At 44.0% G+C, this 26,493-nt stretch overlaps 1 protein-coding gene across 1 annotated transcript in view; it reads right to left on the bottom strand.

Moving 5' to 3' along the window:
- The window catches only part of LOC126424566 (salivary glue protein Sgs-3-like), a 65,826-nt gene that overhangs the window by 18,787 nt on the left and 20,546 nt on the right, over positions 1 to 26,493 (bottom strand). The window contains exon 2 of the mRNA XM_050087310.1: positions 19,416 to 20,197. Coding sequence (XP_049943267.1) covers positions 19,416 to 20,197 — 782 coding nt within the window. The remainder of the gene's footprint in view (positions 1 to 19,415; positions 20,198 to 26,493) is intronic.

Here is a 26,493-nt window from a genome sequence, read left to right as displayed (position 1 = left end):
CCAAGAGGACGCCATCATCATTTACTCATACAGTAAAGCTGCAGGCGCTCGGGAAAAATTACGGCCATAGTTTCCCCTTGCTTTCAGCCGTTCGCAGTACCAGCACAGCTAGGCCGTTTTGGTTATTGTTACAAGGCCAGATCAGTCAATCATCCAGACTGTTGCCCTTGCAACTACTGAAGAGGCTGCTGCCCCTCTTCAGGAACCATACGTTTGTCTGGTCTCTCAACAGATACCCCTCCGTTATGGTTGTACCTACGGTACGGCTATCTGTATCGCTGAGGCACGCAAGCCTCCCCACCAACGGCAAGGTCCATGGTTCATGGGAGGGGGGGGGGGAGGATGAGTATACCAGCCACCAAATGTCATCCTCTCCTTGCTTCCCATGGTACAAGACTCTATAATGGCAACGACGACACAAATATGTCAGTGTAATCTAAAGATACGGCCCTGTATGTCATACGATACTTGGAAACTCACTCATTAAAAGCTAGATGTTGTTTCCCCTTGATGTAGAATCATGAAATTTGCCAACAAATTTGCCAACAAGAATGGTTTCACAATGCAAGTAAAGTAAAAACTCAGAAAACTGTTAATTTTCAATCATATCATATGGAAACTGGCAGGGGGGCAGGGGTCTGGAAGAAGAGGAGGATATAATGATGTTAAAAGTGGAACTAGCTCTGAGACTATATAGACTAATAAGATGCATTTGGACCCAAAAATGTGTACCTGAAGAATGGGGAAAGGGAATAATAGTACCAGTTTTCAAGAAGGGCGACATGGAAGTATGTGACACCTACTGAGGGATCACACTCATATCCCAAGCAGCAAAAAATAATGGAGAGGATACTGGAAAGAAGAGTGACAGAAAAAGTGGAAGGGTAGTTAGAAGAGGAGCAGTATGGCTTTCGTCATAGAAGATCAACAGTCGATCCAATCTTTAGTATGAGACAGTTGTTGGAAATACATTGGGAGTATGAAAAAGATCTGCTGATGACATTTCTCGACCTAGTGAAAGCATATGACAGTGTTCCCAGGGAAAAAATATGGGCAACCTTGAAATGAAAGGGAGTTGGAAAGCAAACACTTGAAGTCATCCAGCCAACGTAAGAAAAAAGCACTAATTGTGTGCAGACACCTGTTCGAAGAACTGAATGGTTTAAGAATGTTACGGGACTGAGACAAGGAAGTGTGATATCACCACTACGATTTATCATGGTGACGGATGAAATAGTCAAAGAGACGAAAGAAGCCCATAGAGGAAGGGGGATGAAGCTGTTACTATTTGCTGATGATATTGCGGTGTAGGGAACAAGCAGTAAGGAGGTACAAAAACAGACATACTAAATGATAAGGTCGAAGAATATGGAACGAAATTTACTGTGGAGAAAAGAAAGACCATGGTGGTAACCAGAGGGGATAGAGAGGGCAAGGGACAAATTCATATTAAGGGACGGGATATTGAAGTAGTGGGCAACTTTAAATATTTGGGTAGTGTATTAATGGGGAAAGCTCTCGTTTGGAGACAGAAAATAGCAAAAGAATACAACAGAGTAGTACATTTTACCAGTGTTTGAGAGGCTTGGTGTGGGGAAGGGAAGTGCCAATAAGGTGCAAGCTGGTGTTATACAAGACTTAATTCACACCCATACTAATTTACGGCTCAGAGACTTGGACTATGTCTAGAAGAGAGGATAGTAGAATACAATCCAGTGAAATGAAGTTTGTGAGAAGTATGCTGGGGAAGATGAGGAGAGACAGAGTGAAAAATGAAGATGTTAGGAAGGAAATTGGAGGACTGAGAAAAGTGAAAAGAATAGATTAAAATGGAATGTGAAGAGGATGGGAGAGGGAAGAATACAAGACTGAGGGCAACAGGCCAGGAGGAAGACCGAGAACAAGATGGACTGATACAATAAAGGTGAGTTTAAGGAGGAGAAACCTGCTATGGAACCAAATAGTGGAAGAAGAATGGTGGAAAGACAGCGTAAAGTGGCTAAGTACCATTGATACCCTAAACCGACCAGATATTGGATAGAGGGAAACGAAGATAATGATCATATGGAAACCATATTTCTTTTTTCATTTGTTTCCAAGATAAAACTGAAAATATTCCCGAAATCATTGGGACCCCAGCGACTGATATCTTGCCAGTACCATTGTCTATAACAGGCAAAAATCGACGAAATCCTCTATTCCTGGAATGGATAAACTGTCTCTGGACATATAAAACTCTGTACGGGACACTCAGTGCGCTAGCCCTATTCGCAGAGGGACAATTTTTACATTATGTTCAGGATTTGAAGCGAGTGTGTATATCGTCTCTCTCTCTCTCTCTCTCTCTCTCTCTCTCTCTCTCTCTACCTTGGTTTATAGTGTTTTGATTACAATGTAAGATGTAATCGGGACTGTTTGGAAAAAAGTAAAGGATATTTAATTCACTGTTAGCGCCGCCTATATTCTGCATGTTTGTAAATGCAGCCTACATATACGCCGACGATAATCGAAGTTGTCACCCAGGCAAAATATTAGTAAAAATCTGTACTGTTTTGCTTGCAATGGTTTAATTATGTTATCCAAACTCGATGCTAGCTCAAAGATAATCAGAAGTAGCATGAAAAAATTACTGTTATTGCCCCATAAATTAATTGTTGCTAAGAGAGAGGCGATGTAAACACCTACGTAGAGTAAGTATTTGTCCTCAGGACAAATAATTTCATCTATATCACACTGGTTTCAGTTTGGTTAAGCATTTACTTGACAGAAACAAATTCAATTTCAAACTCAAAGATATCGTGAAGCAAACCTAAGCCTTGTTGCCTACTGTAGTTAAATGTATCTACGTATTTCAGTAAATATTAAAATGAACTTTGCAAATATAAATGCTCAAAAAGTGTTAGAAAGATTCAAATCATTTATTATATTAACTTGAGGATGAAGTCCAATACTTAATGTTTTAATTACACTACTGGTCATTAAAATTGCTACACCAAGAAGAAATGCAGATGATAAACGGTTATTCATTGGAAAAATAAATTATATTAGAAATGACATGTGATTACATTTTCACGCAATTTGGGTGCATAGATCCTGAGAAATCAGTACCCAGAACAACCACCTCTGGCCGTAATAACGGCCTTGATACGCCTGGGCATTGAGTCAAACAGAGCTTGGATGGCGTGTACAGGTACAGCTGCCCATACAGCTTCAACACGATACCACAGTTCATCAAGAGTAGTGACTGGCGTATTGTGACGAGCCAGTTGCTCGGCCACTATTGACCATACGTTTTAAATTGGTGAGAGATCTGGAGAATTTGCTGCCCAGGGCAGCAGTCAAACATTTTCTGTATCCAGAAAGGCCCGTACAGAACCTGCAACATGCAGTCGTGCATTATCCTGCTGAAATGTAGGGTTTCAAAGGGATCGAATGAAGGGTAGAGCCAGGGTCGTAACACATCTGAAATGCAACGTACACTTTCAAAGTGCCGTCAATGCGAACAAGAGGTGACCGAGACGTGTAACCAATGGCACCCCATACCATCACGCCGGGTGATACGCCAGTATGGCGATGACGAATACACTCTTCCAATGTGCGTTCACTGCGATGTCGCCAAACACGGATGCGACCATCATGATGCTGTAAACAGAACCTGGATTCAACCGAAAAATGACGTTTTGCTATTCGTGCACCCAGGTTCGTCGCAGGCGCTCCTGTCTGTGATGCAGCGTCAAGGGTAACAGCAGCCATGGTCTTCGAGCTGACAGTCAATGTTGCTGCAAACGTCTTCGAATTGTTCGTGTAGACGGTTGTTGCCTTGCAAACGTCCCCATCTGTTGACTCAGGGATCGAGACGTGGCTGCACGATCCGTTGCAGCCGTGCTGACAAGAGGCATGTCATCTCGACTGCTAGTGATACGAGGCCGTTGGGATCCAGCACGGCGTTCTGTATTATCCTCCTGAACCCACCGATTCCATATTCTGCTAACAGTCATTGTATCTCGAAAAACGCGAGCAGCAATGTCGTGATACGATAAACCACAATCGCGATAGGCTACAATACGACCTTTATCAAAGTCGGAAACGTGATGGTACGCATGTCTCCTCCTTACACGAGGCATCACAACAACGTTTCACCAGGCAATGCTGGTCAACTGCTGTTTGTGTATGAGAAATCGGTTGGAAACTTTCCTCATATCAGCTCGTTGTAGGTGTTGCCACCGGCGCCAACCTTGTGTGAATGCTCTGAAAAGCTAATCATCTGCATATCACAGCATGTCCTTCCCGTCGGTTAAATTTCACGTCTGTAGCACGTCATCTTCGTGGTGTAGCAATTTTAATGGCCAGTAGTGTAAATTCCACGTAATAGCCGCCTGTGTGCCATTGCGACAAAAGGAAGGCAGCTGCACAATCTTCTACAAACTCTCTTTAAATAATTATTTTCCTTTAAATATTTCCACAGGGAGGGAGAGGTCCTGAATAAGAACAGCGGAAATCCATATTTTGCCACATATTGCAACAAAAATACGTACAGCAAATACTTACTTCGTCAGAACAGCTAAGCGACTTAATTCTTCAACAGCAGAGACAAAAGGAAGTTTAGATCTTTTAACGAAGTGTTTTTAACATTAATGAGAGAGGAGTTGCATGGTTACAAAAGTATCTTTACATTGAATAGTTAGTCTTTGATGTGAAATACATATTTTATTAGCATTTTTAACGCAAGTAACATCATAATAACGAGTTGCAGTTTTTATAATTATCTGTCGTATTAGTTAGTGTTTTCATCGACGGAAATACACTCAGTTTTGCGCTTCCTTTATGCTTCACATTTTTACGAGGGTCGGAACTTTAATAGTGTAACTATTTATTTACAGCTCGTACAAATAGATGTGTGTTTCAAAGTTTTACTGACCTTCAGTGTAGTCACCAGGATTGTGTTTAACCCGTTGCCAGCGATGAGGAAGTCGCAGGATACTCTTAGCAATGCCAGTTACGTCGACAATTCGAGCGGCGCGGTCTATTGCCCGAGAAACTTTTAATAGTTCTGAAGCGAATGCCGTGAAGTGTTTCCTTCAGTTTAGAAATCGAGTTGAACTTACGAGGGCTTACGTGAGTGGAGTGCAGCAGGTGGTACAGCACTTAGCATACTGTGAGAGGTCGGTCGTCTCATCGGACGACGTGTAACTGGTTCTCTGAGCGCTTCTGGGCCCCCTCAATTACCATCTTGCGGAACTTGGGTCGGTCCTTTCCTGGTGCAGGGTTGTCAAATGTGTGTGAAATCTGGTGGGACTTAACTGCTGAGGTCATCAGTCCCTAAGCTTACACACTACTTAACCTAAATTATCCTAAGGACAAACACACACACCCATGCCCGAGGGAGGACTCGAACCTCCGCCGGGACCATCCATGGGATGTCATTTAGGCCGCTGGGCGTTTTTCCTCAGCATGGTTGGGTCCGAGCCAGTATTTCCACCGTCGTGTGTCTGGAAGTGAGTTTGAGAAGCACCAGCAGTGCAGTCGCGACCGAGCAGCAGTCGCGGACGGAGGAGTGGCAGTCGGTCGGTTGGTGCGGACCAGGAAAGACATCTCTGTGCTATATATGACGGTAGTATCTGTTCCCGAAAGAGCAGTTACCGTGGATGACCATGCAGCTTTGCTAGAAATGATATCATAATTAAATGGACACCCTAGCTGCAAACAGGCGTTGATGTACTTCATTGGGGACATGCTGAAAATGTGTGCCCCGACCGGGATTCGAACCCGGGATCTCCTGCTTACATGGCAGACTCTCTATCCATCTGAGCCACCGCGGGCGCAGAGGATAGTGCGTCTGCAGGGACTTACCCCTTGCACGTTCCCCGTGAGATCCACATCTATTAGGCGCACTACAAATGTAGTGGTGTGGACATGTTGGGAATGTGGATCTCACGGGGAGCGTACAAGGGATAAGTCCCTGCAGATGCACTATCCTCTGTGCCCGCGGTGGCTCAGATGGATAGAGAGTCTGCCATGTAAGCAGGAGATCCCGGGTTCGAGTCCCGGTGGGGGCACACATTTTCAACATGTCCCCAATGAAGTACATCAACGCCTGTTTGCAGCTGGGGTGTCCACTTAATTATCATTACATCTCTGTGCGGTGCAGTCGCCTGGGTCCGCTGCCGGGCCCTGCGCATTGTCGCAGCGGGTGTGCAGCTGTCCGATCGCTACGGGCTTTGTGGTTCACCCACACAGGACGCCGAAGTTGAGTGTAGTTTGACAGCGAATACATACTCCATTGTGGATTATCACGTTTGTAACATTGCCAGTTTGAGTTCTCATGTACTGATCGACGGGAACCAGGTGGTTGGGTCTGTCGGTCCGTGGCTGTCCCCTGGTTGGGTTCCGACGGATCAAGTGTAGTTGGGCTCACCACCTGTCTCACCTAAGTGAACGAGGGCAGACCGACCACCCTGGAGGCTTTCTGACCGCCACCGGTTTTAATTATCTGTTCTCAGCTGTTTTAAATTTTAGGCTTATGGTCATTTGTGTTCTTAAAATTTTGCAAAATTAATTTTTAAATTTATCTTTCAAGCTTAAACACTGCGGCGGTCTGCCTTTAAAGATTGTGGTAGTATATTTTAAAAATTTTGAACTTCAATTGTGGCCCTCAGCCATTTGTGTTGCACCTTGCCTATGTTGCTTTTTGTGTTTTAAATTATTTTATTGCTATCTTAATTGAATTTTTAATTTTTTAAGGATTTCTTGTTGGCCTTCTGCCTTTAAAGGTCTGTAGTAATATATTCTAAAATTTTGGAATTTAACTGTGGCCCCCAGCCATTTGTATTGCACTTTGCGTATGTTGTTTTTTGAATCGTTTTATTGAAATCTTAAATGGATTTTATCTTGTTCAGATTTTTGCATTCGGTAAAGATTCGGCTATATGCCGCTTTCATTGTAAAGATTATTAAATTACAATAAATGATAATTAGGAGGAGAAACTGGCCTCAACCTTTGGCCCCTTTCCACAATCCTGTTACCTATTCTGCCCAGTGGGTTTAGCGGGCGTTTCAACTCCTTTCGTTTACAAAATGTTGCATGTTACAACGAAAAGTTCTAGTACTGCTGCTATGGCTAGTTGATTTCTGTTCTTTTACTCGGTTATTAGTAAAAAATGAAAAATACGCGTTGTAGCAGAAACCAAACAGATAGCGGCAAATATCGGTTATTCAGAACTGAAATACCGGTATCGGTTGTAACCGGTCCGTTTTACATATCTCTAGTGGGCCCACTGTGCGACGGCAGTGGAAGTTCTGCTACCGGCTGAGCAGGAAACGTATTGCACACGCATCTGCTGTGCCTGGGTTTGTCGAGAGTCCTCTTCCCGTCACGGAGGCGGCTGCGGAAGCGTAGCATTGTTCCACGGCACGTAGCCATCCGGTCCACTGCTACGGTAGACCCTGCGTTGCGAAACGCTGCAGCAGCCTTGTTTTAGCTGCAGAAACACGTGGCTGGCTTGCCTGCACACGCCTGGGGTGGTTGCGACGACTTGCGTCGTTCTACTGCGTTTGTCTTTAGCGTGCCGTTCGGGGAGTGAGTAGAACATTTGCATTTGCAATTGGAAGACGGTTGAGATATGGCGAGGTTACTTAGCCACTGTAGCATAAGTACACTGCTTGACAGTTACTAAAGAATACAGACATTGTTGGACAGGATTAATCACAGGTAATAATGGACGACACCAAACACAGAACATAGAAAACACGAGTCGAGTGGTATATTTGTAACGAAAAATGGTACAGGTTTCACCACATGGTTAGGCTCTAAACATAAGGGTCAACATCAGACTCTCAGCAAGGAATATGTCCCACTCGGACACCAATGCACTTTTTACACCTCTTATCCATGCTGGCTACGTAACAGTTGTGGAGTCCTGGGGCGATATTGTCCCATTCCTCAAGGTGGTTTTCAGTCCCTGTAGGGTGCGGGGAGGGGATTTCGTTGAGAAAATGTCTGTCAAGAGCACCCCGGCATTCTCTACACGGATTAGGTCCGGTGAGTCCGCAGGTCATTCAGAATCTTCTCTTTCCAGTTTGTTCGACGCTTCAGTAATCTTGTGTCGGTGGGCGATGTCGCCGATAAACAGAGAGGCGGGATCTTTTTTTTTGAATCATCAGTCCTCCGGTTTCATGCAGCTCGCCTTGAATTCCTCTCCTCTGCCAACCTCTTCATCTCGGAGTAGCACTTACTCAAATCAAGGCCAATGTTTGTGACCAGTAGACTTCTCTTGGCCAGGAATAGCCTTTTTGCGAGTGCTAGTCTGCGTTCGATGTTTGCTGAATGTATCCCAATCTCTTTCTTCGTCTACAGTTTTTGCTCTCTAGCACCATGGATGTCTTTCCCTGAAGTCTAATAGATGTCCTCTCATCCAGTCCCTTTTCCACATGTTCCTTTCCTTTCCTCTCCGATTCTGTGCAGAACCCCCTCATTCCTTACCTTACCAGTCAAAATAATTTTCAACATTCGTCTGTAGCACCAAGTCTCAAATGGTTCGACTTTCTTCTGTTCCGGTCTTTCTACAGTTCGTGTTTCATTACCATACAATGACGTGTTTCAAAAGTACATTCATAGAAATTTCTTACTCAAATCAAGGCCAATGTTTGTGACCAGTAGACTTCTCTTGGCCAGGAATAGCCTTTTTGCGAGTGCTAGTCTGCGTTCGATGTCCTCCAAAAATGTTCAAATGTGTGTGAAATCTTATGGGATTTAACTGCTAAAGTCATCAGTCCCTAAGCTTACACACTACTTTACCTAAATTATCCTAATGACAGACACACACACCCATTCCCGAGGGAGGACTCGAACCTCCGCCGGGACCAGCCGCACAGTCCATGACTGCAGCGCCTCAGACCGCTCGGCTAATCCCGCGTGGCCAATGTCCTCCTTGCTCCGTCCCGTCACTGATTGTTTTGCTGCCTAGGTAACAGAATTCCTTAATTTCATCCAATTCCTGACCATTAATCCCGATGAAAAATCTCTCGCTGTTATTATATCTGCTACTTCTCGTTACTTCTGTCTTTCTTCCATTTACTCTCAGTCCATATTTTGCATTCATTAAACTGTTCATTCCATTTAGTAAATCAAGTAACTCTTCTTTACTTTCACTGAGGATAGCAATGTCATCAGCGAATCGTATCATCGATATTCTGTCACCTAGAATTTTAATTCCACTTCCTGCACCTTTATTTTATTTCCATCAATGGTTCCTCGATGTACAGATTGAACAGTAGGGCGAAAGACTACATCTCTGTCACGCATCCTTTTTAATCGCTCTTGGGCGTCGACTCCTATTATTCCCTCTTGGCTCTTGTACATACTGTATATTACACGACTCTCTCTGTTGGTTACCCCTATTTTTCTCAGAATTTCGGACATCTTGCACCAGTTTACATTGTTGAACGCTTCTTCCAAGTCGATAAATCCTATGAACGTGTCTTGATTCTTCTTTAGTCTTGCTTCCATTATCAACCGCAACGTCAGAATTGCCTCTCTCGTGCCTTTACCCTTTCTAAAGCCATACAGATAGCCATATACCACATCCTCAATTTTCTTTTCTATTCTTCTGTATATTATACTTGTCAGGAACCTCGATGCATGAGCTGTTAAGCTGATTCTCGCACTTGTCAGCTCTTGCAGTTTTCGGAATTCTGTGAATGATATTTTTACGAAAGTCAGATGGTATACTCATACTCATACATTCTACACACCAAATTGAATAGTCGTTTTGTTGCCACTTCCCCCCTAGTGATTTTAGAAATTCTGATGGAATGTTATCCATCCCTTCTGCCTTATTCGGTCTTAAGTCCTCCAAAGGTCTCTCAAATTCTGATTTTAATACTTAAATACTCTTCTTAATCGACCCTTGTCTCTTCTTCTATCACGTCAGACAAATCTGCCCTGTCATAGGGGCCCTCAATGTACGCTTTCCACCTACCCACTCTCTCTCCTGCATTTAACAGTGAAGCTCCGGTTACTACCCTTGTTTTTAATTTCACTGAAGGTTGTTTTGACTTTCCTATAGGCTAAGTCAGTCCTTCCGACAGTCATTGCATTTTCGATTTCTACCAATTTTTCTTGCGACCATTTCGTCTTAGCCTTCCTGCACTTCCTATTTATTTCATTCCTCAGCGACTTGTATTTCTGTATTCCTGAATTTCCTTGAACATTTTAGTACTTCCTTTTTTCATCGATCAACTGATGTTTTTCTTCTCTTACCCATGGTTTCTTCGGAGTCACCTTCTTTGTACCTATGATTTTCTTTCCAACTTCTGTGATGGCTCTTTTTAGAGATGTCCATGCCTCTTCAACTGCACTGCCTACTGAGCTATTCCTTATTGCTGATCTATAGCCTTACAGAACTCCAAGCGTATGTTGTAATTATTTAGCGTTTCCGTATCCCATTTCTTTTCGTATTGATTCTTCCTCACTAATCTCTTAAAGTTCAGCCTGTAACACCATAGCTCTAATGCCGTACGGATTTATTTTGCCTTTTGTTTTGGTTTGATATTATAACATTGAGTATCTGTAAAGGTTGTTGGATTTAATCGATAACATAAAATTGTATACTCCTTTCTTGGTAAAAACTTTGATGTCATGGTTTGATTCTCTGCAGTGAAATATATCTGTCATTTAAATTCTTTGTCTCAATTGGAGGGAGACAAAACTTACTGTATACATTTGGAATTTGAGTGAATAATTTTTTTGTAGAAATACTAACATGTGCAAATGTTCTGTTTTATTTAAAATATTTGTTTGCTGTTATGTAAACTGCTGACCTTCACTTAGGAATCTTAGTTATTTTGTGTGTAAGAGGCAGTGTGGTTCCCCTCGGGAACGGAACTTAGTAACGCGCGCAAATTGTGGTTGGCCTAGGTAGAAAAGGTGGAACAAGAGTCAGTCGGGAACGAGCTACCAAACTGTGCACTGCCCATGTAAAAGTTGTATATTGTGCTGGTTCCGAGAGAGGCTTTTCCTGCCTCTTACCAATGCCTCCCTGCAAATCCACCTACCAACATGCAATCGCCACCACATTGCGCAATCACTGTAACGGAACACTATAATAATGTACAGTGAAGGATCAGCTCATGGGATGTTTTAGTGGCTCAGATATAAGGTAATTTATAACTGAATTCATGTACCTACCTTGATTTTTTCCTTATCATAACACCTCTCAGGTTCCTCTCCGTTTGAACTAAAGTGATTACCGAGTGCCCCTACTGAAATAACATTAAAGACCAGTGTTTCGCTAATTAATGCTTCTTGAGCATAGTAAAAAGAAATTTAAAGTTAATGTGGCAAGAGAGTGGTTTAAAGTAAATGATGCTTACTGAAAATAATTTTCCTATTAAAACTGCTTATTAAAATGTTGTTGCCAACTTCAAAATTAAAAGTTCTTAAGACTGAGGCTTATAAAGTTTTGCTTAGTAAATAATCACATTGCTGCCTGTTGTAAATCGCAGAAGGTGAGTCAGTATCTTGTAAATTTGTCAACATTGTGTCTCACTGTAGTAATAGTCGTGAATTGCATTTATGGAAAGTTATATACTCGTTTGCTAAGTGTTTGTCTCTCTTGTGTATTGGAAGTGCCTATTAATAGTGTAATAAGATCCACAGGTTATCGCCGGCCGAAGTGGCCGTGCGGTTAAAGGCGCTGCAGTCTGGAACCGCAAGACCGCTACGGTCGCAGGTTCGAATCCTGCCTCGGGCATGGTTGTTTGTGATGTCCTTAGGTTAGTTAGGTTTAACTAGTTCTAAGTTCTAGGGGACTAATGACCTCAGCAGTTGAGTCCCATAGTGCTCAGAGCCATTTAGCCATCCACAGGTTATCCTTTACCATTGTTCATGAAAACAATAATTTCTTTATTCAAAAGACAGTGAGAAGTAACCCGTTAGTGAATTCCAGTTAATTTTCATTTTAAATATTAAAGTAATTAACTGAGAGAGACTTAACCTGTGACCAGTTCATTATCTTGCAGTGAACAACATTTATAATTCTATGTCAATTAGGAAAGTGTTTGAAGAATAATACTTAACCTATGTCCAATTTATGATTCAGCAGTGAATATTAATAGTAATATTATAAAGACCATTTAGTTTGAATAAGCCCTGAAAGTAATAGTGTGTTTCGTTATCTGTTATATTTACGCAAATAGTTTGTTCTGCTCTGTTAGCTTCCAATCTTAACCATGAGCATATGCAGGTATCAGATTTCATTGCACTCGCGTGTGGCAAAATATAGGTTGTGTTTGTCCGTTAAAGTTACTCATACCTACTTTCTTAAACAAGAACGTTAACCTTTCTCTTGCCTAATTAGGCTGGCGACCGTTTTCCTTATTCTTTAAACAGTGTAGCTAGGTAAAACATTATTTGTTACTGTTTGAATATTTACATAATTCTGACCTTCACTTCCGATAAGCCACCTCCGTTAGGTACAGGCGTGGACAAAACTAGCGAGACCCCTCGCCTTTTCGTTATGCTGATCCGCACAGCTTTAAAGTCTGCTACACAGCATAACAAGCAAGGCGACGAACTGCTACCAACATACTATGCAAAGGCATGAAATTGAAAACCATCCGAACTTTGTCAGACTGTTTTCAATCATGTGTAAGACTATATTAATGCTGATTAGTGTGTTAAACACAACACGTAAATATAAGATATAAATGAAAGAAGAAACGCTAATTAGTGTGAACTGTACTAATAAAAATAAATTTTAGCTTATCGAGATAATATAACTGTTTTAGTAAGACTAAGTACCCCAGATCGTTATGAATTTTTACACAGGAAGAAGTGACCATAGTGATAATATAAGTCAGGGCTCATAAGGAAAGATTTAAGTGGTCCTTTTCCCCGCACGCTCTTAAAGAATGGGACGGTAGAGAAGTAGTACGAAGGTGGTTCGATGAACCCTCTGCCAGGTACGTAAGTCTGAACTGCAAAGATATCCTGTAGATTTAGTCATGTATATGTAACAACGAAATTATGTTGTAATTGCGACATGTGAGCTACATTTGATTTGAACATCGAAGTTGTTTGCTGTTTATTTATTTCTTGTTCATTACTTTCAGCCATAGACGAACACCTAGGTGCGTTAAATTGATACTGAAATAAAGTGTCATGCATCTACCAATAACAATAAATTCTTAACTACTTGTTATGATACTGCAGTATCTGCCAGCGTCTTCAGAAGTGGATATCACATACGACGTTCCTAAGGTGTTTATAAGTGGATATTGCAGACGACTTCGAGCAGAATTTGAATGTAGCTTCGTAAAAGTTCCGTCACCAAACGATCTGAGTCTTATTCATGTCTGGGGTAATAATAGAGGGCTGTTTGCCTGGGTTGTCTGTTAGCGTAGTGAAAGGTGTTTGCTACTGCAAGGAAGGTCTGGTTTGTTTTCGGTTCTAATCTGAGTGGAGGCAGATAGACTATCAGTAAAGCAATTTTAAGAAATTCTCGCGCACCTAATACGTTTTATTGGTACCTTTATTCTGAACCGGCGCCCTGTGGATGTCAATATGAAACTCTTGTAGAATTTCATACTTGTTACTGCCTGGTCTTTCCGCTTCTGTCAATAACTGAATTGACATAAATGTGGCACTGCACGATTTTTAACTGAATTTCGTTATGAATCTCCACACATTGCTAAATTTGCTCACTTTCATGGTAGGTCAGCAACGGTAATCCAGTATGACTGGTCTGAACGTTGACACAGACCGTTTCGCAGCCGAATGCGCATAATATTTTACTATTTCATAATGATCAGGGGTACTTTGTCTTACTAAAACAGTTATGTTATCTCGATAATCTGAAATTAATTTTTATTGGTACAGTTCATACTAATTAGCGTTTCTTCTTTCATTTATATCTTATATTTACGTGTTGTGTTTAACACACTAATCAGCATTAATATAGTCTTACACATGACTGAAAACAGTCTGACAAAGTTCGGATGGTTCTCAATTTCACGCCTTTGCATAGTATGTTGGTAGCACTTCGTCCTCTTGCTTGTTATGCTGTGTAGCAGACTTTAAAGCTGTGTGGATCAGCATAACGAAAAGGCGAGGGGTCTCGCTAGTTTTGTCCACGACTGTACAACACGGTCAACATAACAAAACTCCTCTCAGAGGGTAACACTGTTCTGTTGCTTTATACCATAATTGCTTTCAGAAGATAGTTTTATTTCACAACCTGTCTCCAACTTTAAGGTTATGGTACAGCAGTAGCATACAGGAGTGTTATACGTGGCTTTTCCGTGACAGGACGACTTGTTCTGTTGGGGCATAGTAGGTAAACCAAATCTGGTATTTCATAGTACAAGCTACGTAAATGCTGCTGCAGTGTTATAAGCCGGCTCCTCATCACTATTACATTGTGATCTGAGTGTACACCTGCTCCCGGGTACGCCTCACAACCCAGTATCTGATTTCGGAATGTCAGTCTGATCATGATGTAATCTAACTTAAATGTTGCCCTATAACCCGGCCTCTTCGAAGGATACCTCCTCCTCTTGTGATTATTGAACAGAGTATTCTGTATTACTAGCTGAAATTTATTACAGAAATCAATTAGTCTTTTTCCTCTCTCATTCCTTGTCCTAAGCTCATATTCTCCTGCAACCTTTTCTTCTGCTTCTTCGCCTACACCTGAATTCCAGTCCCCCACTAGATTTTCATCTCCCTTTACGTACTGTATTACCCTTTACTTTTTCTACCTCTACGTCTTCAGCTTGCGGCGTCGGCGTGTACTCCTGATCTGTCGTTGTCGGTGTGGATCCTCTTGCCGAGTGCTGCTCGTCTTCGAGTACAGGCGTGGTTTCGCATAGCATTTCCTACTTCAGCGGCCCTTTTTTAATCTCGGAATGACACACTCATTACTGTAACATGAGTAATGAGACTTTGCCAGTCTTCGAGCCGTCCTACTGCTCATCCTCTATCGTAAGCACTCAAATGATGTCTTGTTGACATGCTGCCGTACCACACGGAATGTCGCACTGGTCGGTTCCACAACAGCCTTAATCAAAGACAGTACTGCATAAACTGTCGAAAGCATACAGAGAATTCGTCCACAGACTGCGCAGCAGTTAACACATACCGCCCTTTAAATTTCCTTTTACTGTTCATGGTCGGGTGTTCCGTAGAAATTGTCGGTTGTTCCGTAGCAATGTGCGGTTGTTCCTTAGCCAGTGTTAGTTGTACCTTAGCAATTGTAGAGGAGTGTGTTGTTAAGAAGCGACAGTGATAGTTTTTTAAATATATAATTGCATGTAGGGATTCATAGGGGGAGCGATAGAGATCGGACTAATTACGGGGGTAATAAGTATGCAGGCGTTGGTGAGCAGGCCCTTCAGTAGTAAAGTAAAAAAACTACTGGAAAAGATTGTGCATGTCGTTATGTCTCAGGAATAGTTGGATTTTGTCGCTGGGAAAAGCTGTGTTGGTAACACCTTTTGCCCAAGCCAGATGTGTCAGAAAATGATCGAAAAAATCAGTATTACCCTCTGGTGTTTATGTATGTTTGCAGATGGGGATATTCAGCAGCCGAATAATTGTTGAAATTAATGGTGAAACCTTCAGCTGTCATTTATTATGCACAATGCGCTGTTAGTTTCGGTCAGTGACCATTGTCAAGCTTAGTTGGCATAAACTGTATAACTTTCCTGCCGTTTATGCCAGATAAGCTTGACAATGGTCACTGACCGAAACTAGTAGGGAATTGTACAAAATAAATAATAGCTGAAGATTTTACAATGAATTTTAACAACCATCTGATGTTCGTTTATTTACAAAAGGCGTATGGTTATGTGGCAAGGTAGCTACAGTGGACAGGTCTGGAAAATGTTGGATGGATGGTACATTAACAGATTTGGTGAATATGATGTACCACCAATCCGAGACAGTTGTGAAAGTTGATTGTAAGGTATCGGGCAGTTCTAAAACAAGTAAAGGATTAAGGCAACTATGTTCTATGTCGCCAACGTTATTTAAGTTGTATTTAGGAGTTGTTCTTCAGGAACGGAATAGACAGGGCAGTAGTCTGGTTGTAGCAATGCAGCATCAACATTTACGTTCATTACTGTTTGACATCGATCAAGTGCTTATGGATTTGGATAAAAATGATGCCATGTATCAACTGAGGAAGTTAATGGATGCTTATAGTAACGGCTAACAGTCAATGTACATAAAACAGCCGCGCGGAATGGCCGCGCGGTTAGAGGCGCCATATCACAGATTGCGCAGCCCCCCCCCCCTCCCCCGCCAGAGGTTCAAGTCCTCCCTCGGGCATGGGTCTGCATGTTGTTCTTAGCATAAGTTAGTTTAAGTAGTGTGCAGATCTAGGGACCGATGACCTCAGCAGTTTGGTCCCATAGGAATTCACACACATTTGAACAATTTTGAGAATAAAACAGAATATCTTGTTGTTGGAAGTGGGTAAGGTGATGATTTGGGCTTTAAATTTGGACGAGTAGGAAAAGTGAAAGACTTCAAGTATCTGGGTCCTCTAATCGAGAAGACTACACACTGTGGACTTATTCCACAGGATAAGCCAGGGCAGCTATTACGTCATTAAATAGTGTGTTTTGGAGTTGGCTCATATCGAAACGAACAAAAAAAGTAGAGCTACGTGTCGTGACTGGAAGCGTTCCCACGTATGGCTCAGAGTATTGGACAGCGCACGAGAAACAAAGGGGGAAATTGAGGCTGTCGAAATGGACGGGCTATAGCGGAACATTGAACAGACCGCTTGAATCGACTGAGGAATGAGTATGTAAGAATGGAAATGGATTTTCTGGAACCAGTTGCCAAGAGGAGTGATGCTAGAGCACTGAGACGGTACGGACAAGTCCGACAGATGGAGCAACAACTATGGCTGCAGTGTTCGCTCAACTGGTCACAGCCAGGGTGAAGGAGCGAGGGAGGCCGAGGGCAATGCGGAGGGGAACTGTGGCAAACGCCGTGGAAAGGAGAGGGCTGTCGGAAGAAGATTGGTGGGACAGAAGTTTGTGGCATCTGAGAACAGCTAGGTGATGGTAAAGTGGGAATCCCAGGTAAAGTAACAAGAAAGTAGGGAGTCGAATGGAGGGACAGTGGCTCGTGCGACTCTCACTCCAGCGTAGCCAGTCACAAGGAGCACATGTTGCGTGGCAGACAGGGGCACAGAGCACTGTGGCCACGTCGCTCGGTGCTCTCTCTGTGTCTGTGCGGAACTAAAACTCGAGAATGAAAAGGAACTGCAGAAATTAAAAGGCATGTTTAACACAGTCTAACACCGCCTCACCGGCTTCACTGTACTTATTAGTCTGTGTGCACTGATTTTATACCTTTCTACTGAGCAGTTTTGAGATATCTATCAGGGTATTGATTATACAATGGAATTTTTAAAACGCTATTCCGTAAGGTGGTTGTGTCGCTTATAAATACTCCACTGGAGGAGATGTCTAGATCACAAGTTATTAAAAATATTAACTGTTGCTCAGTAACAGTATCTTGCAAATCTGACACATCCAGTGAATGGTTCCAATCAATGTGAGGATAAGAAACTTCCTGGCAGATTAAAGCTGTGTGCCGGACCGAGACTCGAACTCGGGACCTTTGCCTTTCGCGGGCAAGTGCTCTACCAACTGAGCTACCCAAGCGCGACTCACACCCCGTCCTCACAGCATTACTACTGCCAGTACCTCGTCTCCTACCTTCAAAACTTTACAGAAGCTCTCCTGCGAATCTTGCAGAACTAGCACTCCTGAAAGAAAGGATATTGCGGAGACATGGCTTAGCCACAGCCTGGGGGATGTTTCCAGAATGAGATTTTCACTCTGCAGCGGAGTGTGCGCTGATATGAAACTTCCTGGCAGATTAAAACTGTGTGCCACACCGAGACTCGAACTCGGAACCTTTGCCTTTCTCATTCTGGAAACATCTCCCAGGCTGTTGCTAAGCCATGTCTCCGCAATATCCTTTCTTTCAGGAGTGCTAGTTCTGCAAGGTTCGCAGGAGAGCTTCGGTAAAGTTTAGAAGGCAGGAGACGAGGTACTGGCAGTAGTAAAGCTGTGAGGACGGGGCGTGAGTCGTGCTTGGGTAGCTCAGTTGACAGAGCACTTGCCCGCGAAAGGCAAAGGTCCCGAGTTCGAGTCTCGGTCCGGCACACAGTTTTAATCTGCCAGGAAGTTTCATATCAGCGCACACTCCGCAGCAGAGTGAAAATCTCATTCTGGAATGTGAGGATAATCAAATATTGTCTCATGCCCTGATGACAAAGATCAAATACCAATATTTAATAAATTCAAAACATATAAAGAAATTAAACGGTGGAGGGTGAGGTATGTTTCTACTAAAAGGCTAAATCCTAGCCCTGGCAGGACAGTTTATTTGGAGTAAAACCCATATGATGAACAGGAACAATAAATACATTACAAAACCTCCAGGGGATGCATAGAAAAACGTGAAGTGACTGCAGTAAATTAATATCGACTATCTTCTGTCTAATTCTGAGTAGTTGAGAATATCGCTGTCTGAGATTCTCTGCGCGGAATGAATATCTTTACTCCCGTACTGGAAAACTAGAAGAATGTACTCCAATCAGCTGACGTGAAACAGTAATGGACAACCATTTTTTTCAAGTGCTCCCAGCAGTTTATAGTATCTGCCCTGAATGTCGGAGCGGATGGCGATGTACCGTGATTTGAGAGCTGAGGAAGCCTATGCAACTGGTTGGATGATTTTTACATATTTTTCAAATTTGTGTATACGGTTGCTGCAAACGTCAGCCATGTTCAAAGTCGAACGCAAAAAGAGATCTCCAGGATACATTTTACAGGTCACATCTGCACTGTCTACAAAATTTGGCGGCCGTCATTGTATGCCGCTTGCCTTCACATTCCGTTCTCGCCGATTCCCTGTGATAGCTAGCGCCAGAGGCGCCTCAGGGGTCGACGACCACTCGCTCAAAACAACCGGTGCCGGTGCCGCTGTTGCACCTCCAGACTCCCCGCCGCAGGAAGGGCCTCTGTGCGCCCAGCCGTCCACTAACTCCCCACTGTCTTTCCTGTTTGGCCCCTTCTGGCTGCCCTCTGGCCGAGGTGCCGCTTGTCCCATTCCACCACCGACTTTCTACCAGCAACGCTACGTTTAAGAACACATCTAAGACCGTTCACCCAACATGCAAGTGAGATGGTGTTAGTTAGTAGTGCCAAGAAGTATTACTCAATGTCAGATAAGTTCTTTATTCGTAATAACACGTAAAACATTCTCGGTATTCTTGCCGCGTCAGTTCTGGATAAAATCTCGAGCTTTCGACGATTACCTCCATCGTCATCGTCGGGAGCAATTGACTGCCTCCATTGCTACTGTGGTAGCCTTATTTATAGCCCGTGGACGGCTTATTATTGGTCGGCTTATTATTGGTTGGCTTATTATTGGTGGGCTTATTATTGGTGGGCTTATTATTGGTGGGCTTATTATTGGTGGGCTTATTATTGGTGGGCTTATTATTGGTGGGCTTATTATTGGTGGGCTTATTATTGGTGGGCTTATTGTTGGTGGGCTTATTGTTGGTCGGCTTATTATTGGTGGGCTTATTATTGGTGGGCTTATTATTGGTGGGCTTATTATTGGTGGGCTTATTATTAGTGGGCTTATTATTAGTGGACTTATTATTGGTGGGCTTATTATTGGTAGGCTTATTACTGGTGGGCTTATTATTAGTGGGCTTATTGTTGGTGGGCTTATTATTGGTGGGCTTATTGTTGGTGGGCTTATTGTTGGTCGGCTTATTATTGGTGGGCTTATTATTGGTGGGCTTATTATTGGTGGGCTTATTATTGGTGGGCTTATTATTAGTGGGCTTATTATTAGTGGACTTATTATTGGTGGGCTTATTATTGGTGGGCTTATTACTGGTGGGCTTATTATTAGTGGGCTTATTGTTGGTGGGCTTATTATTGGTGGGCTTATTATTGGTGGGCTTATTATTGGTGGGCTTATTATTGGTGGGCTTATTATTAGTGGGCTTATTATTAGTGGACTTATTGTTGGTCAGCTTATTATTGGTGGGCTTATTATTAGTGGGCTTATTGTTGGTCAGCTTATTGTTGGTCGGCTTATTGTTGGTCGGCTTATAGTTGGTCGGCTTATAGTTGGTCGGCTTATAGTTGGTCGGCTTATAGTTGGTCGGCTTATGATTGGTCGGCGATTACGTACTGCTGTCGCAGACGATGTCACTGTGTGCGTCGGTGGCGCCACCGCTTCTGTTCGAACGTAAACCTTGGAATGTACGAATTTTATGAAATGACAGACGGTATGGCGATGGGCTCTCCGTTGTCTCCATCACTGGCTGACTTTTTTATGGAGAATTTTGAAGAACGTGCATTAAATTCGGCTCCCCTCTGTCCATCCTTATTTTATCGTTACGTTGACGATACATTTATGATCCGGCCACACGGCGCTGAAGCTCTCGAACAATTCATGAACACTGAACAGCGTACATTCGCACATCCAGTTCACTGTCGAGATGGAGAAGGAAGGGGACTGCCTTTCTTAGACGTTCTAGTACAACGACAGGCGTACGGGCGTCTTGGCCACTCTGTATACCGTAAGCTGACGCATACCGATTTATACCTGAATGCACAGAGTTTCCATCATCCTGCTCAGAAGAGAGCCGATTTGAACACGTTGGTATGTAGAGCAAAAACTGTTTGTGATGAGGACCACTTAAGGACCGAGATTAACCGGCTGAAGTACGTGTTCCGAAAGAATGGCTATGGTGCACGCGATATAAAGGCAGAGTTCTCCAAAAGAAGGAAACGTTAAAATGCTGCACACTCACAGGATGAAACGCCGATTGTGGTTCTTCCTTTTTGTGCCACGATTTCCAGCAAAATAGGAAGAGTCCTGCGTAGACGAGGTATAAGACTGATTTTTCGTCCTCCGAAGAAAATTAAGATGATGCACCCTGTTAAGGACACTCTCGGCCTCAGGGTCCCTGGAGTTTATAATATACGCTGTGAATGTGGAAGTAATTATATAGGTCAGACGATTCGTACCGTTTCCGACCGCTGTGCAGAACACCAACGGCATATTAAAAATAGAGAACTGGAGAAATCAGCAAGTGCGAACAAACATAAAATTTTGTTGGATGAAACAAAAATTCTGTCCCATGCCTCCACGTACTGGGATTCTATTATTAAGGAGGCTGTTGGAATAAGAATGAGCCAAGAGAACTTTCACCACGATAGCGGATACCATCTGAGCTGTGCGTGGAAACGAGCGCTTGACGCAGAGAAGCAGCAGAGACGTTCCTTCCAAGGTTTACGTCCCAACGGAAGCGGTGGCGCCACCGGCGCACACAGTGACCCCGTCTGCGACAGCAGTACGTAATCGCCGACCAATCACAAGCCGTCCAAGGGCTATAAATATGGCTACCACAGCTGCAGTGAAGACAGTCGACTCCTGACGATGACGATAGAGGTATTCGTCGAAAGCTCGAGATTTTATCCAGAACTGACGCGGCAAGAATACCGAGAATGTTTTACATATAACTGCCGTCGCGAAAAACTTCGGTCCCGTAATGAAACGGTCGTGCTGCTATCAAATGATATCAAGACTCAATCTAATTCCACGCCATAACGTGCTTTGGAAGCACTGCCACCTTACAACAGGATGCTTTTCAGGTACAGGGCGAGGCAAATAAAAGTGGCCCGGAAGGTGGATACGATTGTACGTGAATGTATGCATACAATCACATCACGTGTACGACCACCACGTGATCCAAACCGGTTCAGAGCGTAGTGTCGGCTGTGACATTGTGAGTGGAACAGTGCAAGAGGCACGATGGTACTCGCAGAGAAGCAGCATTCTGAAACGTGCGCGCAGACCAGGGAATGTGGCTGCAGAAAATGCTGCAGAGTCCTGCAAATCAGCCCGACGCCTGCCCCAAGATACCGCCATATCACGTCGGTCAAGCGGACGAATACTCGATCTGAACCTGCATGTGCATCCCTATCGAGTGTCTGTCGTTCGTGCATTAAAACCAGCATATGCTCCTTAGCGCCTATAGTTTTGTGAGAGGCTCTTCATTGAGATAACAATGAATGGCTTGGATTCGGATCAATTGGACTGCCGGAATTGTTGCAATCCCATCTGAAACTTTCTGCTGCAGTTCTTGAAGACTATGAGAGCTCTTGCGATACACCTTACGCCCGACGGCTCCTCACATAAAGTAATCGCACACTCACGGATCAGGTGACGAGGGTGGCCAGCTATGACCGCGGCCAGAGTCATCTCTGCCAACAACTCCGTCAACCTTGAAGGTTGTGTACATGTGCTCCGAGGTTAGACCGGCGGTATGGCCAGCTGCTCCACTCTATTGGAACTAACTGTAGGTCTTTTCCCGCTCCTTTAATGCTGTTGGCAATGTAACGCGTTTGATGAAAGAAGATGGGTCCAATGATATGGCGTGCAGACACTGCATAACAACAACAACACTCTGATCATGCAATGCTGTCCCGTGGACGTTGGGCGGATTCTCCGCTGCCCAGTATCATCTGATTCTGTGAGTTGACATACCCACTCATACGGAACGAGGTTTCATTGGACATAAAGAACAGATGCCTGTAAGAGAGAGAGAGAGAGAGACAGCAACAGCCTTTGACCCTGTTACCCTACACAGGACCAAGGCATGAACCTGTGGCTGACCCCCGGTCGCATTTATCCAACACAGATGGTGGCGTCCTCGGTGCTCCTACTGCTGACAATCTCTGGCTACAGACGGCTGCAGAGTACGAAGTGGACGGTAACTAGAGGTTATTTCACTGTCAAGAACGAGTGTTCTGGAGTTGTGTGTGATCTCGAGACAGTAGGACGACAAGAATAGATGCATGGGAGACGAGGTCACTGGAGTTGGTTCGTTTCGAGCTCGTGCGGGAGTCTGCATGTGACTGGTTCCGAGATCTCCAATCTTGCAGGCATCTAATTTTGATCAGCATGCACCCCTAAAGTAAGGGCAGATACGGATACTACACACATCAAAAAATGTTTTGCATCACCCCTGTTCCCAGAACTCCTGAAGATAGACGTTGACTGCGGATATCGTATCACAGACAGAGTCCCTTTGACTGTTCAGAGGTGTCAGTAAACATGTCCTAAGATGTAAACAACCATGCATGAGCAGCGCCTATTAGGCGGTGGGGGTCAGACAGCCGATCAGTTCCAGTCATTTCACCAGGAAGGAAGTACACGGCTCGTGTTGTCTGTAGTTCAACCTTGCCTAGACGGTCAATACCGAGGTTCGATCGCGTCCGCATTGTTACTTTGTCAGGAAGGGCTCTCAACAAGGGAAGTGTCCAGGGGTCTCGGAGTGAACCAAAGCGATGTTGTTTGGACATGGAGGAGATACAGAGAGACAGGAACTGTCGATGACGTGCCTGGCTCAGGCCGTGCAAGTTCTATTACTGCAGTGGATTATGGCTCGGAGGAACTCTGACAGGATCGCCACCATGTCGAATAATTCTTTTTGTGCAGATACTGAACGTCATGTTACGGCTCCAACTGTGCTCAATAGGCTGCACGATGCGCAGCTTCACTCCCAACGTCCATGGCGAGGTCCATCTTTGCAACCACGACACCATGCAGCGCGGTACCGATGGGCCCAACAACATGCCCAATGGACCGCTCAGGATTGGCATGACGTTCTCTTCACACATGAGTGTCGCATATGACTTCAACCAGAGAACTGTCGGAGACCTGTTTGGAGGCAACCCGGTCAGGCTGAGCTTCTTAGACACACTGTCCAGCGAGTGCAGCAAGGTGGAGGTTCCGTGCTGTTTTGGGGTGGCATTATTTGGGGCCGTCGTACGCCGCTGGTGGTCATGGAAGGCACCGTAGCGGTTGTACGATATGTGAATGCCGTCCTTCGACCGATAGTCGTCGTGGACGGCAATTCGCGACCCCATCGTGCACATCTTGTGAATGACTGCCTTCAGGATAACGACCTCACTCGACTAGTCAGCGTGTTCTCCAGACACGAACCCTGTCGAACATGCCTGGAATAGATTGAAATGGGCTGTTTATGGACGACGTGACCGACCAACCATTCTGAGGGATCTACGCCGAATCGCCGTTGAGGTGTGGGACAATCTGGACCAACAGTGGTTTGATGAACTTGTGGATAGTATGCCACGACGAATACAGGCATGCATCAATGCTAGAAGACGTGCTAATGGGTATTAGAGGTAGTGGTATGTACAGAAATGTGGACCACCACCTCCGACGGTCTAGCTCTATGGTGGTACAATATGCAATGCGTGGTTTTCATGAGCAATAAAATGGGCGGAAGTGATGTTTATATTGATCTCTATTCCGATTTTCTTTACAGGTACCAGAACTCTCAGAACCGAGGAGATGCCAAACTTTATGTGATGTGTGGGTAATACACAGTGATGGTCACGTGCGTCTGGGTTGTCAGCCATGAAGTCATCGTGAACCCTTTTGCGACGTCGCACTGCATTCAAGCCTACAGGCACTCTTCGCACGAGTGTTTGACTCAAACGTAGATATGAATGTAATCGAGATTTTCTATGTTTTAGCGTATTATTACTGCTATTATTATTGAGCTGTGTATTGGAGTGTTTATTTCTGTGTGTGGCGACGAAATGCTATATAAAGTCTCCGAACGACGTCAGCCTCTTTCAACGTCCCGGAAAGCACCAATCTTCTTTCTGGGAAAGAGGCTCACATAGGCTTCAACCGCGGAAGACTTGTAGTATGGAGAAACCCCTTCTTATGTCATTTTAAACTCTTTAATTGTTTTAACAGGTTTTCTTTTTCGGTCCTGGAAGGTCATGTTATAACTTTTTTCATTTTTCTGTGTTTTCGTGTTTTGTTCGCGCTTAGTTCTGTTTCTACGATTGCAATTTTTCCCTTGTTGAGAGCTTTAATTCTGTTGCCAGTTCTTACGAAACACATTACAGTAAAATCCTGGTAAAAGATAACGCTTTATAAGATCGACACTGTGAAATCGCAACCTTTGCAATGTTTTCAGATGAGCAGCTAGTGCACCGTTTTTTCATAAGCACTAGAAATTGAGAGAAAAAAGCTCTGAATCACTTTATGTTTCAGTTCAGTAACTCAGCGCTACATCGAGAGAGGCGGTCCTGTTAATCGGTATTCATTTGCCTAAGGTCTTTTATTTCTGCTTCCATAATTTCTTATTCTTGGGACCAGGACGCAATGTCGCACTGACAGCACTGTTAGTTTCCACGGTTAACTTTTTGTCCAGTAACAATTTCTCCATTAATTCGTAATGTACGAGTATTTACCTGTAAACTATCTTCTTCTCTACGGGAGCTTCGTATTTGTGCTCTAATATTTCTCTCGTTAGGCGTGTTAGGCTCATTACTACGCCATAAATCAAGAGCCGGAGGATGATAGATTTATAGTTGGAACTTTCGTTTCGACAGTTTACTTTTCAAATCCCTTTCGTAATCCGTATCAGTAAAATATAATGAGCAGACACAAGTATTTTCAACTGAAAACGAATCTACATGTTTACAAGCATTGATCCATTTTAGTTTCGTCTCACTGTTTTCAGGAAATATATCAAAGTTAAAACCTAACACATTTATCTGTCTGCTGCGGTTAGAGCAACTGGCGGCCGTGCAGTTAATCATTATTTTTCGCTTAAAAACTTACTCTAAAAACCCCTGACTACATAAATAATTGCCAGCTGGAGTGGCCGAGCGGTTCTAGGCGCTACAGTCTGGAACCGCGTGACCGCTACGGTCGCAGGTTCGAATCCTGCCTCGGGCATGGATGAGTGTGATGTCCTTAGGTTAGTTAGGTTTAAGTAGTTCTAAGTTCTAGGGGACTGATGACCACAGCAGTTGAGTCCCATAGTGCTCAGAGCCATTTGAACCATTTTTGAGCACAAATAATTACGACGTAGCTCTGTACTCAATTGGCATTCGTTACTAAAAATAATTCACACCTCAGTAAACAGCCTTATATCCGCTCGTAAGCGTAATTGCTATAGAATGCCTTAATGGAAATTGCGGGCCGCTGAGTGCTGGTTGGGTTCACGCTGACGCCGGCGCCACGGCTTGTCCCTCGTGATCGCTAGCGTGTGTTCTAGTACCCTTGGGTCAGAGTGGCGACCACCCTGTCGGCTGGTCCGCGTGTCACATGCTGGGTGCCACAGTGGACATCGCCTTCTCGCCCCGTCTCGAACCCGGGTCTGCCAATTACTGGCCCAGGCACGAGACGCGCTCGCAAAGTGCGGTGCTATGAAAGCCTCGCTCCCGAAAAACAAATTAATCACGCGCCTCTGGCGCGCCGCTATTAATTATCGAGCGAGCAGCGCGCTATCCGTTTCCCTCTGCCTACCCCTCCACCCCCTATTTCCCCCAGAGAGAGCCCTCCCCTCCCCCTTGGATCGCTCGATTAAGCTACACTTCTCCGCAT

Source organism: Schistocerca serialis, chromosome 10 (genome assembly GCF_023864345.2).
Source record: "Schistocerca serialis cubense isolate TAMUIC-IGC-003099 chromosome 10, iqSchSeri2.2, whole genome shotgun sequence".
Taxonomy (NCBI): Eukaryota; Metazoa; Arthropoda; class Insecta; order Orthoptera; family Acrididae; genus Schistocerca; species Schistocerca serialis.
Note: the sequence above shows the minus strand (reverse complement) of the source record. Positions and strands in the feature narration are given on the sequence as shown.